Genomic DNA, 14,515 nt, shown 5'->3' on the forward strand with positions numbered 1-14,515 from the left:
TTTCCAGCTTTTTGAGGAGTTGTGCAGGGATTTTGATGCCAAATAAAATTATGATGTGAAAAGTGGTACCTGAACAACCATGACATTCAAGACATTCTGAATCCAGGGTCTAGTATGAACCAAATGCTGGAAGCCAAAGTTCTAAGTTTTTTGAAAAAGCAAATTAAGCATCAAAAGTGGGGAAAGACCCTAGCAGACCCAAGAAAAAATAAAAGCATCAATAGGTGCTGTTCAAGTTTAAATATTAACCAAAAGAAACTTACACATACTAGGTCAAAACACATAGAAAAGGCAAGTTAATCAAGCAAATCGTTTATTTTTCATGAAGAAGTTATTTCATGGTCATAGCAGACGGAGGGGGAAAAAAATCATACTTTTACCATTCTAAGGAAGCATAGGTGTCCTTTGCACCGTACACTGGGGCAGGGGAAGGGTAAAGGAGGTCACCATAAAAGTGCAAAAGGTAGAAGTGCAAAAACTGTTTCTGAAAATTATATTACTAATTGTATGCAGAGGTTAAATGAATAAGTATTGTAAATTTTACCCATTTATGCCACCATGTTGCTCTTTTTTAGTACTTATTTCTATCACTTAATATGTTGAGAAATATTACATTACCAGTGCAAAATGACATTTTGACAAATTATTGCACCCTAGTTTTATGAATATAGTCCCATCACTTAAATCACTCTCACTGAAAATCAGGCAATCAGATCAATCAGGAAAATAGTGCAAACCTTTTGTCATTACCATTATTCTCAATTACACAATCGCTACATACAGCATGTTAAACCTATTGCTTTTTCTGACAGCAGGTGTTCAAGTGAGCAGTTCACACCTTGTTATGGTGTAATTACATTATATTTCTTGTTTAAGCATACTGGTATTTCAGGCATGGAGCAATATGAGAAATTTAGCTGAAGGGAACCAGGCAAAGTTGACTGAACTCTGCGAACAGCATGAGCGTGGAAGCATAAATGAGGAGTTCATGGTGTTTTGCCATGTCGCATCATGTGAAAATAGCACGGAACATAATTACTATGGTTTACATTGCACAAAAAAATAGAAGTTATATCACGTACTGAGTTGCAATATAACGCCTCCCAAGGCGTTATAGATTAGATTAGATTAGAGATACAGCACTGAAACAGGCCCTTCGGCCCACCGAGTCTGTGCCGAACATCAACCACCAATTTATACTAATCCTATATTCCTACCAAACATCCCCACCTGTCCCTATATTTCCCTACCACCTACCTATACTAGTGACAATTTATAATGGCCAATTTACCTGTCAACCTGCAAGTCTTTTGGCTTGTGGGAGGAAACCGGAGCACCCGGAGAAAACCCACGCAGACACAGGGAGAACTTGCAAACTCCACACAGGCAGTACCCGGAATCGAACCCGGGTCCCTGGAGCTGTGAGGCTGCAGTGCTAACCACTGCGCCACCCTATAGTAACGATGAGCAAGATTAATGCACTTTAAATGGAATTCCTTGAAATACGGACTAAGAAAAAATGTTCCAGCAAGAGTTACAAACAAGCAACATAGATTCAGCTAAGTCATCTAACACTATAATAGGAAAATAGCATTAGGACCAACATGCTCAATATATGCGGTGGGGACTGCCAAGAATTACAGCTTCAAAAATCACAAAATACTTGTTTGTCATTAATGGCTTCTTGTTAAATCCTATGGCTAAGGGCTCACGATTAAACTACATGTGGCTGATGCCAAATACAATTTCCGTCATTATGAATGTGTTAGCGTCCAGACTGAAAAAATAAAAGGGCTTATATGAGTAACAGATCAGGGGGTGGAATAAAAAAGTTGATACAAGTGGTTAAGTCCATCAGCAGTAATAATCTTGGAAGAACATGACCCTATATTAAAAAAATAATGTTAGCACATTTCTAAAAGTCATCATGCAATATATTTAGCTGACAATGGTCAGTCATTTCAGACTTCGTAAGCAAACCAGTTACAGTTCAGTCTATTGCAGTTATCAAACGTTCAACAAGACAGACCTTGATTGATCTAACAGCTATTTGTTCCACAAAAAATGTATAATAAGTTTCATATTCAAAGTAAATAATTACAAACCATCAAGCAGAGATATAATCCAAGCATGGTACGACACCTGCACAATCCTCTTGCAAATGTGTATGGCATGCCCACTGGAACTGAAATATCACCTTCATTAGGCATCTAACAGGCAATTCTTCGATTCCACACTCCCAACAAGCAAGCCAGGCTCAACAGATGTCAGTGAAAGGGGTACAACATTATTGGCTAAATTCTGTGACCCAAGTTCCTATTATATGCAGCTCCTTGGTGAAGGAATGAGATAACAGAATTACTCCCATAACATCAAGTATATCCCAGACTATGTAATGATTTTATAGAAGCCTTGTGGAAGCCTTCTCTTGTCACATCTGTACAGAATGCAAACAGAATTCTGAAGGCCATTTAATACACTAACCAATTTTTTCACTTTAAGCACCTTCCAGCTACAGCGGCTTTCATCATTTACTCTTAACACTATGTTACGACCAGGTGAGAAGGTCTAAGAATTCCCTCTCAGCCTTTGCCTGGTTTAACTGTAACAGGGTTTCACTTTTAAAAAACACCGTGTTTTAGCATCCCCTTAGTGAATCCTTGTTCACTGCTTTCCAATTGTAAGGCAAAGAAATCCATTCAGACAGGTTTTCTTAGATTTTAAAGAAGAAATGTAGAAGCTTATTAATCTTAAACTCTAATGCGGTTACGAGAGAAAGAGAAAGACAAACAGACAAGAGACTTGCTTGTTTCAGCTTCAATTTCAAAATAGCTTCCGAATTCAAACTGTCCACTGGATGGTTCAAAAAACTTAGACCGGCCAGTTAGTCATGTGACCAGCTGGTTTAACCAGTCCTGGCTCTGTGGATTGTATCATCTTAGCAGGGCCTGGAATGCACTTCCTTGCCTTTAAGGTCTGGTGATCAAAATTTATTTGGGTTAATTAGAGCAGGGAATATTCCTTTGTCTCTCTAAGCACAGTTAGTATGCAAATGTTTTTCCAGCCAAGTGTCTCGTGATTTTTTTTAAACAAGTTCTTTCTGCACTTCAGCAACAGTTTAAAATCAATGTTCATATGACAAAATTAACATGCCTCATTCTTGGCAGGTGGGGTCTGCATGACGAGTACTAAAAAAAGAAACAAGATGGGTATACTCACCATTTCGTGCAAATTGAGAAGGGTCTGTTTTCTGTGCCAACTTTGTCAATGCTGAGGCAATTACATCATCTCCTGGCACCTTCGGGCTTTCCACATACTTCAGCTTCCTGATTGGGCCTGAATGAGGAAAAAATTCCTTTCCTGTTAACTTCTTCCAGACGGAGTCTTTGTTGTTAAACATACATACAATGCTGTCAAAGCCCAATGCAGTCACTGTCAGTGAAACAGACAACTAAAACAGACCAGAAAAGTATCAGGAACATAAGCAACAACTTAAATTTATGTAGCACCTTTAATGTAATAAGACGTGCCAAGTGCTTCATAGGAGCTTTATATAACAAGCTTTGACACTGAGGCACAAGAAGAAATATTAGATCAGATGGCCAAAAGCTTGGTCAAAGTGGTAGGTTTGAAAGGAGGAAAGAGAGGTGGATAAGGACAAAACTGAACTAATTACCTACTTGTACAATTGTTGGGATATAACCCTTTAAACATCTTTTTTATTTTATATGTATAAAAGATACAAAACAAACTGTTGATTGAAAGATTAAATTCGGCATGATCTAAAACAAAGAATTTTGCACACATTTAGCAAACCAGAAAAATTTGGAAGAATCCAGAGAGCTTATATCAACGAAGGAGGGCACTATGGAGGACTCAAGCAGTGAGGCAATATGGGCAGAACTCAGAAATAGGAAGGGTACGGTAACAATGTTGGGGCTGTACTACAGGCCTCCCAACAGCGAGCGTGAGATAGAGGTACAAATATGTAAACAGATTATGGAAAGATGTAGGAGCAACAGGGTGGTGGTGATAGGAGATTTTAATTTTCCCAACATTGACTGGGATTCACTTAGTGTTAGAGGTCTAGATGGAGCAAAATTTGTAAGCAGCATCCAGGAGGGTTTTCTAGAGCAGTATGTAAATAGTCCAACTCGGGAAGGGGCCAAACTGGACCTGGTGTTGGGGAATGAGCCCAGCCAGGTGGTTGAAGTTTCAGTAGGGGACTACTTTGGGAATAGTGATCACAATTCCGTAAGTTTTAGAATACTCATGGACAAAGATGAGAGTGGTCCGAAAGGAAGAGTGCTAAATTGGGGGAAGGCCAACTATACCAAAATTCGGCAGGAGCTGGGGAATGTAGATTGGGAGCAGCTGTTTGAAGATAAATCCACATTTGATATGTGCGAGGCTTTTAAAGAGAGGTTGATTAGTGTGCAGGAGAGACATGTTCCTGTGAAAATGAGGGATAGAAATGGCAAGATTAGGGAACCATGGATGACAGGTGAAATTGTGAAACTAGCTAAGAGGAAAAAGGAAACATACATAAGGTCTAGGCGGCTGAAGAAAGATGAAGCTTTGGAAGAATATCGGGAATGTAGGACCAATCTGAAACGAGGAATTAAGAGGGCTCAAAGGGGTCATGAAATATCTTTAGCAAACAGGGTTAAGGAAAATCCCAAAGTCTTTTATTCATATATAAGGAGCAAGAGGGTAACTAGAGAAAGGATTGGCCCACTCAAGGACAAAGGACGAAAATTATGCGTGGAGTCAGAGAAAATGGGTGAGATTCTAAACGAGTACTTTGCATCGGTATTCACCGAGGAGAGGGACATGACGGATGTTGAGGTTAGGGATAGATGTTTGATTACTCTAGGTCAAGTCAGCATAAGGAGGGAGGAAGTGTTGGGTATTCTAAAAGGCATTAAGGTGGACAAGTCCCCAGGTCCGGATGGGATCTATCCCAGGTTACTGAGGGAAGCGAGAGAGGAAATAGCTGGGGCCTTAACAGATATCTTTGCAGCATCCTTAAACACGGGTGAGGTCCCGGAGGACTGGAGAATTGCTAATGTTGTCCCCTTGTTTAAGAAGGGTAGCAGGGATAATCCAGGTAATTATAGACCAGTGAGCCTGACGTCAGTGGTAGGGAAGCTGCTGGAGAAGATACTGAAGGATAGGATCTATTCCCATTTGGAAGAAAATGGGCTCATCAGTGATAGGCAACATGGTTTTGTGCAGGGAAGGTCATGTCTTACCAATTTAATAGAATTCTTTGAGGAAGTAACAAAGTTGATAGATGAGGGAAGGACTGTAGATGTCGTATACATGGACTTCAGTAAGGCGTTTGATAAGGTTCCCCATGGTAGGCTGATGGAGAAAGTGAAGTCGCATGGGGTCCAGGGTGTACTAGCTAGATGGATAAAGAACTGGCTGGGCAACAGGAGACAGAGAGTAGCAGTGGAAGGGAGTTTCTCAAAATGGAGACGTGTAACCAGTGGTGTTCCACAGGGATCCGTGCAGGGACCACTGTTGTTTGTGATTTACATAAATGATTTGGAGGAAAGTATAGGTGGTCTGATTAGCAAGTTTGCAGACGACACTAAGATTGGTGGAGTAGCAGATAGTGAAGGGGACTGTCAGAGAATACAGCAGAATATAGATAGATTGGAGAGTTGGGCAGAGAAATGGCAGATGCAGTTCAATCCGGGCAAATGCGAGGTGATGCATTTTGGAAGATCCAATTCAAGAGTGAACTATACAATAAATGGAAAAGTCCTGGGAAAAATTGATGTACAGAGAGATTTGGGTGTTCAGGTCCATTGTTCCCTGAAGGTGGCAACGCAGGTCAATAGAGTGGTCAAGAAGGCATACAGCATGCTTTCCTTCATCGGACGGGGTATTGAGTACAAGAGATGGCAGGTCATGTTACAGTTGTATAAGACTTTGGTTCGGCCACATTTGGAATAATGCGTGCAGTTCTGGTCGCCACATTACCAAAAGGATGTAGATGCTTTGGAGAGGGTGCAGAGGAGGTTCACCAGGATGTTGCCTGGTATGGAGGGCGCTAGCTATGAAGAGAGGTTGAGTAGATTAGGATTATTTTCATTAGAAAGACGGAGGTTGAGGGGGGACCTGATTGAGGTGTACAAAATCATGAGAGGTATAGACAGGGTGGATAGCAAGAAGCTTTTTCCCCCAGAGTGGGGGATTCAATTACTAGGGGTCACGAGTTCAAAGTGAGAGGGGAAAAGTTTAGGGGGGATATGCGTGGAAGTTCTTTACGCAGAGGGTGGTGGGTGCCTGGAACGCGTTGCCAGTGGAGGTGGTAGACGCGGGCACGATAGCGTCTTTTAAGATGTATCTAGACAGATACATGAATGGGCAGGAAGCAAAGAGATACAGACCCTTAGAAAATAGGCGACATGTTTAGATAGAGGATCTGGATCGGCGCAGGCTTGGAGGGCCGAAGGGCCTGTTCCTGTGCTGTAATTTTCTTTGTTCTTTGACCCAACATTAATTTCACCCAGCTGACACAGTATTGACATTTCTCCAAAGCTACCTTTAGATTTACAAACAATGGAATAATTTGAGGCATAATGAGATGCCATTCGTTTTTGTCTTAGCACTATATTACATACTTTCATAAACAAACAATCGAGAAATGAGCAAAGACTATTTACATAGATATTACACAGAAGTTACAACATCAAAATAGGTCATTCAGCCCAGTCAGTGTATGTCAGTGTTTACACATCAAGCAAGCAAATAGCTTTAAGTACATTTACACAGCGTGTTCCCATATCCCTTCAACCCCTTTCCTTTCATCCACCTAAGTGTCAGTTGTGACTCAGTGGTAACACACATTTGCGAGTCAGAAGGTTTTGGGTTCAAGTCCCACTCCAGAGACTCAGATTCATAGAATGATACAGCACAGGAGGCCATTCGTGCCCATTCCGGCTCTTAGAGCAATTCAAATATTCCCACTCCTGAGCTCTTTTTCAACAGCAATGCAAGTATTTATTCAATTCCCTTTTACTATTCAATCTGCTTCCAACACCCTTTCAGGCAGTGCATTCCAGAACTTGACTCACTATGTAAAAATAACTACTGCTTCGCTTGCCAATTACCTTAAACCTGTTCTCTGGTTATGGATCTTCTACCACTGGAAACAGTTTCTCCTTATTTAATCAATCAAAACCCTTCATGATTTTGAACACCTCTATCACAAATTTCCTCATAATCTTCACTGCTCTAAGGAGAACAACCCCAGCTTCTCTGGTCTCTCCAAAGCCTGCTACCATTCTAGTAAATCTCCTCTGCATCCTCTCTAAGGCCTTGACATCCTTCCAAAAGTGTGAAGCTCAGAATTGGACAAAATATTTCAGCTGAGACCTAACCACTGTTTTATAAAAGTTTACCATAACTTCTTTGCTTTTGCACTCTATGCCTTTGTTAATAAAGCCAAGGATCCCATATGCTTTTTTAACTCCTCCTCAACTTGTACAGCCACCTTCAAAGGATTTGTGTACTTACATCCCTGGCTGTCTTTGTTCCTGTACCCCCTTTAAAACTGTACCATTTAGTTTCTATTGCCTTTCAAAAACAACAGTGGTCCTAATATATGATATCTGGCAGACACCACTGTATGTTTTAAGTCCAACTGTTCACCACTACTCTCTGCTTTCTGTCTGTCGGGCAATTTCATATCCATGCTATCACTAACCCTTTAATCTCATAGCCTTCAATTTTGATAACGTTTATTATGTGGTACTTCATCAAACACCTTTTGAAAGTCCATATACATATTATTACACATCAACAGGACCACCTTCATCAACTCTCTCTGTTACGCCATGAAAGAACTTGATAAAAGTTAGTCAAACATAATTTGCCCTCAACAGATCAGTGCTGGCTATTATTTGTTAACCCATACTTTTCCGAGTGACAATTAATTTGGTCTCAGATTATTCTCTCCAAGTTTCCCCATGACTGATGTTACTCTAACTGGCCTGTACTTGCCAGATTTATCCCTCTCTCCTTTTTTAAAACATGGGTGTAGCACTTGCAATCCTCCAGTCCTCTGGCATAGCACCCATAATGAAGGCGGATTAGAAGATTGGCCACAGCCTTAGTTATCACCACCCTTACTTCCCCCTCAGCAACCTAGAATGCATCCTATCTGGACAAAGTGACTTTCCTACTTTAAGCACTGGCAGCTTTTTAAGTACCTCCCTCTTTATTTTTATGCTACCCAATTTCTCTATTATCTTCTCAGTTAATGTGACATTGTCAGCATGCTTCTCTTCCGTGCCTTGAGCACAAAAGCTAGGCTGACATGCCAGTGTAGAACTGAGAGAATGCCACACTAAGGTACCGTCTTTCACCCCAGACATTAAACTGAGGCCCTATCTACCCTCTCAGGTGGATGTAGATAATCCCATAGCACTATTACAATAAGCAAGGAAATTCTCCCCAGTATCCTGAACAATAATTATGCCTCTACCAACATCACAAAAAAAATTATCTGATTATGATATGACTGTGGAACTTTGCTGGGTAAAAATTAGCTGTTGTATTTCCTACAAGAATGACTACACTTCAAAAGTACTTCATTGGCTGAGAAGCACTTTGGGGTATCTTGAAGCTGTAAAATGCAAGTCTTTCTTTCTTTATCCAATCATGAATGTTGATACAGTTTCTGCCTCATACAATAACCTGAAGTGAATTCCACAGTCTCACAACACTCTTTTGTTTTAAAAAAATCATATACCCAATGATCTAAATCTCTTGAAAATTGATATTTCTATCTATGGCCCTTTGTTCTTGACCACTCAACTACTGGAAACAATCTGTTTCTTTGAATAAGGTTGCTGTCCAACTACCAATGCACGTGTGTAAGATTTGCTTTTGGTAACCATATATAATTGGATGTTTTCAGGAAACAGCACAGTATTGAATGTCATGCAAAAAATATTCAAAAATAGATGCTTGTGTTGAAAGAGACCCTACTCACGAAGACTATTAAAATGCAAGGTGGCACCCAGAATAGCTGAGGCTTTTCTAGTAAGTAGCAGTGACATACAGATGCAATCACCAATCTGCACCAAGTTAGCTGATGTTAGATGGAGTGGCAATAAATGGCTTCAGCACTCCAGATTTGGGGTCAGGTGGTGCAAAAATGAGACAGGGTATCACTCCTGACCAGATGAGAGAGAGAGAAATAGATCCAAGCTAAAAAAAAATGGTTGAACGTTGGCGTTCAAGAGCAACGCTCCCTGATATAAACAGACTGCAGACACTCATGACCAAGGCAACAGCGGGAGTCAACTGCTTATTGGGGAAAAATTTCATGAACAATCAACAGTTGAAGTTAAGGGGAGAAAACTGATCGGAAAAAGTTAAAGCAGAACCTATTGTTAAATATTAATGCATGACCAGGTGTAAAGTTTTGTTAAGGAAAAACATTGAGCTCTACATTCAACATCTCCACAGCTACTAAAAAGTAGTCTGGGGCTCTGTTATTCAAAATTTATACCTGGGGATCTTTTGCCTGTCCATGCATGCATCATAAATGGCTGACGTGGCAACAGTGGCGAGGATGGAAGCGACATGGATACTCCTTTAGACAAGTTCATCTTGTATATATCTTCTTGTACGGAAAACTGGCCAGAACCACCATCTGAAATAGCAACTTGCCCAGAACTGTCAGAGTAAGAGTCTCCTGTTAAAACCAAACAGTGTACAATAACCATTTGTTACAAATCATGACAGAAGAGTGACAACATATTAGATATAAAGAGATTCAATATCATTGTGTCCAAAAACAAACTAGGAGTAGATGAGGAGGATGAAATGAGATAGGTAAAAGAGAAGGAAAAGGAGAATAGGAATAAGGAGACATTGGGAGTTCAAAGGGAAGATGGCAAAGGATGTCTGAGAGCAGCAGAAGCACTGAAGGCAGCCAACGACTGTGAAACTGAGAGGTGGGTAGAAGGATGAGGAAAATGGTGCACGAAGGAAGAGAAGAGTAGGATAATGAATGGGAGAAGGACAACAGGAATAGGTCATTCAGCCTAGAGCCTGTTCTGCCATTCAGTTAGAACATGGCTGATCTTAGTTCAACGAATCTGCCTTTTCTTCCTATTCCTTGATACCCTCACCTAACAAAAATCTATGCTGTTTAATTCTGAAAACTCCAACTGACCCAGTATCCTAAGTATTTTGGGGGATAATTCTAGATTTCAACAACCCTTCATATGGAAATATTTTACCCCTAACTGGCCTAGCTCTAATTTTTACATAATGCTGCCTGGTTCTCAATTCCCTCACAAGAGGAAATAGTATGTCTGTATCTAACCTATTGAATACCTTTATAATTTCAAACACATTAGATCATCCTCAACCTTGAGCTCTGGGGAATAACTTTTTTCAGCCTCTTATTCTGGCAAACCTGTGCTGTATACCTTCCAAGGTCTATACAGAGGAACATAGGAGCAGGAGTAGACCATTCGGGCCATCGAGCCTGCCCCACCATTCAACATGATCATGGCTGATCAGCCACTTCAATGCCTTTTTCCCCACAGTATCCCCTTATGTCATTTGTATTTAGAAATCTGCCTATCTTTGCTTTAAACATATTCAATGTCTGAGCTTCCACAGCCCTCTGGAGTAGAGAATTCCAAAGATCCACAATCCTCTGACAAAAAAAAAATTCTCCTCATCTTTGTCCTAGGTGGCTTCCCCCTTATTTTGAAATTGACCCTGCTTCTGGACTCCCCAACCACAGGAAGCATCTACCCTGTCTATCCCTTTAAGTATTTTGTAGGTTTCAATGAGATTATCTCTCATTCTTCATAACTCTAGAGAATACAGGCCCAGTTTCCCCAATCTCTCTTCATAGGACAGTCCCGCCATCCTGGGAACAAGTCTGGTGAACCTTTGTTGCACTCCCTCTATGGCAATAATATCCTTCCTAAGGTAAGGGAACCAAAACTGCACACACTACTCCAGGTGTAGCCTAACCAAGGTTCTATACAATTGAAGCAAGACTTCACTATTCCTGTAATCAAATCCTCTTGCGATAAAGGCTAACAAACCATTGCTTGCTGCACCTGCATGTTAGCTTTCAGTGACTTATTGACAAAGACACCCAGGTCCCTTTGCACATCTACATTTTCAAATCTCTTACCGTTTAAGAAATACTCTACACATCTATTCCTCTTACCAAAGTGGATAACCTCACATTTTTCCATATTATATTCCATTTGCCAAGTTCTTGCCCACTCACCAAGTCTGCCCAAATCCCCTTGAAGCCACTTTGCATTTTCCCCACACCGCACATTCTCACCTGGTTTTGTGTCATCCGCGAACTTGGAAATACTACATTCGGTCTCCACATCCAAATCAGATAGGTAGTGAACAGCTGGGGCCCAAGCACTGATCCCTGTGGTACCCCACTAATCACAGCCTGCCAATGCGAGAATGGCCTGTTTATTCCTAATCTCTGCTTTCTGCCGGTTAACCAATCCTTAATCCATGACAGTATATTACCTCCTATCCCATGTGCTTTAATATTGCTCACCAACCTCCTGTGGGGGACTTTATCAAAAGCCTTCTGAAAATCCAAGTATACCACGTCCACCAACTCCCCTTTATCAATTCTGTTAGTAACAGCCTCAAAAAACTCCAACAGGTTCGTCAAACATGATTTCCCATTCATAAATCCATGTTGACTATGCCCAATCAGATCATTATTATCCAAGTGTCCATTTATCACATCCTTTAGAATAGATTCTAGCATTTTCCCAACGACTGATGTAAGGCTAACCGGTCTGTAATTCCGTTTTCTCTCTCCCTCCCTTCTTAAATAGTGGGGTGACATTTGCGACTTTCCAATCGGCAGGAACCGCTCCAGAATCTATAGAATTTTGGAAGATGATTACCAATGCATCCACTATCTCCATAGCTACCTCTTTCAACACTCTTGGATGTAGAATATCAGGTCCTAGGGACTTATCAACCTTCAGCCCCATTAATTTCTCCAATACATCCATCATGCTAATACTAATTCTATCCTTCCTGATGTGGGGTGCCCATAACAGAACAAAGACTTCAGTCACAAGACCTTGTACAAATGAAGCATCACTTCCTCACGTTTGTATTTCTTGAGATAAAGGCCAAATTACATTGGTTTTTGAATGATTTCTGTATTTGCGCACTAGCTTTGACAGATCTGTGCACATGGACACCTAAATCCCTTGGCCCCTCCACAACCCCTAGTCTCTCACCATTAAGTAAATATTCCAATTTTTCTTGATCAGATCCCAAGTGGATGACCTTACACTTTTCCACACTGAATTCCATCTGCCAGAGTTCTGCCCACTCACTTAGTCTATGTCCCTATGTGAATTCCTACCATCCATACAACCTTCTGAGCCCAACATAATGCCATCTGAAAATTGAATATACATCTTGCTTCCTTCATCTAAGTCATTAACATATATGGTCAAAAGCTGAGTTCCAAGCACAGATCTATGGAGAGAATCACTTGTCACATTCCACCAGAGAACAAACCCTTCATTCCTAATCTCTGTCTTCTATTTTCCAACCAATGTCACAAGGTTACCTCCAATTCAATGCAATCTAATTTTTGCTAATAATCTCTTCTGCAGATCCTAATCAAATGCCTTCTGGAAGATTATACAGACACCACCGACAGGCACTTCACTGACTCATCAAAAGATTGATCTAAATCAGTTCAACATGACCCACCCTTAAACAAATCCATGCCGATTCTCCCTATTCAGCACATTCTCAGTGACTGACGATAGATTCCAAAGCTTTCCCCTAACCAGGGTTAAACGGAGAGCTCTGTAGTTTCCTACTTTCTGTCTTAAATAATGGAAGTGGCATTTGCAATTTTCCAATCCTAAGGCACAATTCCCTAGTCAAGCACACTATGGAGAATTGCGATTAAAACATCTGCAACTTGCCTTGCCACTTTCAAAGATTTGAGTATATGGACCCCAAGGACACTCTATTCCTGCATCTCAATCATTGAATAATTTAAAAACAATCAAGGGATGCAAGCGTCACTGGCAAGGCCAGCATTTATTGCCCATCCCCAATTGACCTTGAACAGATGGTGGTGAGCTGCCTTCTTAAATCTTTGCAGTCCGTGTGGTGTAGGTACACCAACAGTGCTACAAGAGAGAGTGTTCCAGGATTTTGACCAAGCGACAGTGAAGGAACTGTGATAAATTCCAAGTCAGGATGGTGTGCAACTTGAAGGGGAACTTGCAGGTGGTGGTGTTCCCAAGCGTCTGCTGCCCTCGTTTTTCAAGATGGTAGAGGTCACAGGTTTGGAAGGTACTGTCGAAGCAGCCTTGGCAAGTTGCTGCAGTGCATCTTATAGATGGTACACACTGCTGCCATTGTGGGCAGGTGGTGGAGCCAGTGAATGTTTCAGGTGGTGGATGGGGTTCCGATCAAGCAGACTACTTTGTCTTAGATAGTATCGAGCTTCTTGAGTGTTGTTAGAGCTGCACTCATCCAGGTAAGTGGAGAGTATTCCATCACACTCCTAACTTATGCCTTGTAGACTTTGGGGAGTCAGGAGGAGAGTTACTTGTCACAGATTTCTAGCTTCTGACCTGCTCTTAGAGTATTTATATGACTGGTCTAGTTAAGTTTCTGGTCAATGGTGAGCAGTTTGTTGCTGAGTAAGTGCTGCTCAATAGTTCTGTCAACAACATCTTCCCTCACTTCGCTGATGATTGAGAGTAGACTGATGGGGCGGTAATTGGCCGGATTGGATTTGTCCTGTTTTTGTGCACAGGACACGCCTGAGCAATTTTCCACATCACATGGAGTGAATTGAATTGGATGAGGGCTGGAATCTATGATGGTGGGACCTCAGGCCAATCAGAGCTGGATCATCCACTTGGCACTTCTAGCTGAAGATGGTTGCAAATGATTCAGCCTTGTTTTTTGCACTGACATGATGGGCTCCCTCATCACTGAGGATGGGGAAGTTTGTGGCGCTTAATCCTCAGATTAGTTGTTTGATTGTCCACCGTTGTCATGACTGGATGTGGCTTTGATCTGATCTGTCGGTTGTAGGATCGCTTAGCTCGATCTGCATCATGCTGTCTCCATTGTCTGGCATACATATATTTGTGTGGAAGCTTCACCAGGTTGACATCTTATTTTTAGGTTCACCTGGTCCTGCTCCTGGCATGCTCTCCTACACTCCTCATTGAACCACATTGGTACCCTGGCTTGATGGTAATGATAAAGTGAAGGATATGCCAGGCCATAAGGTTACAGATTGTGGTTGAATACAATTCTGCTGCTCCTGGTGGCTCACAGGATCTCATGAATGCCTGGTTTTGAGCTGCTAGATCTGTTCCAAGTCCATCCCATTTAGTATGGCGGCAGTGCCACACAACACAATGGAAGGTGTGCTCAGCATCAAGATGGGTGTTAGTCTCCATAAGGACTATGCGGTGGTCTC

At 41.4% G+C, this 14,515-nt stretch overlaps 1 protein-coding gene across 5 annotated transcripts in view; it reads right to left on the reverse strand.

Annotated features, from left to right (window-relative positions):
* The window catches only part of tanc1a (tetratricopeptide repeat, ankyrin repeat and coiled-coil containing 1a), a 291,461-nt gene that overhangs the window by 203,934 nt on the left and 73,012 nt on the right, over nt 1-14,515 (reverse strand). For all 5 annotated transcript variants that reach the window (XM_068035280.1, XM_068035279.1, XM_068035278.1 and 2 more), the window contains 2 exons: nt 9,536-9,721; nt 3,220-3,336 (listed from right to left, as the gene is read on the reverse strand). In XM_068035280.1, the coding sequence (XP_067891381.1) occupies nt 3,220-3,336; nt 9,536-9,721 (303 nt within the window). The remainder of the gene's footprint in view (nt 1-3,219; nt 3,337-9,535; nt 9,722-14,515) is intronic.

This window comes from Heterodontus francisci, chromosome 7 (genome assembly GCF_036365525.1).
Source record: "Heterodontus francisci isolate sHetFra1 chromosome 7, sHetFra1.hap1, whole genome shotgun sequence".
Taxonomy (NCBI): Eukaryota; Metazoa; Chordata; class Chondrichthyes; order Heterodontiformes; family Heterodontidae; genus Heterodontus; species Heterodontus francisci.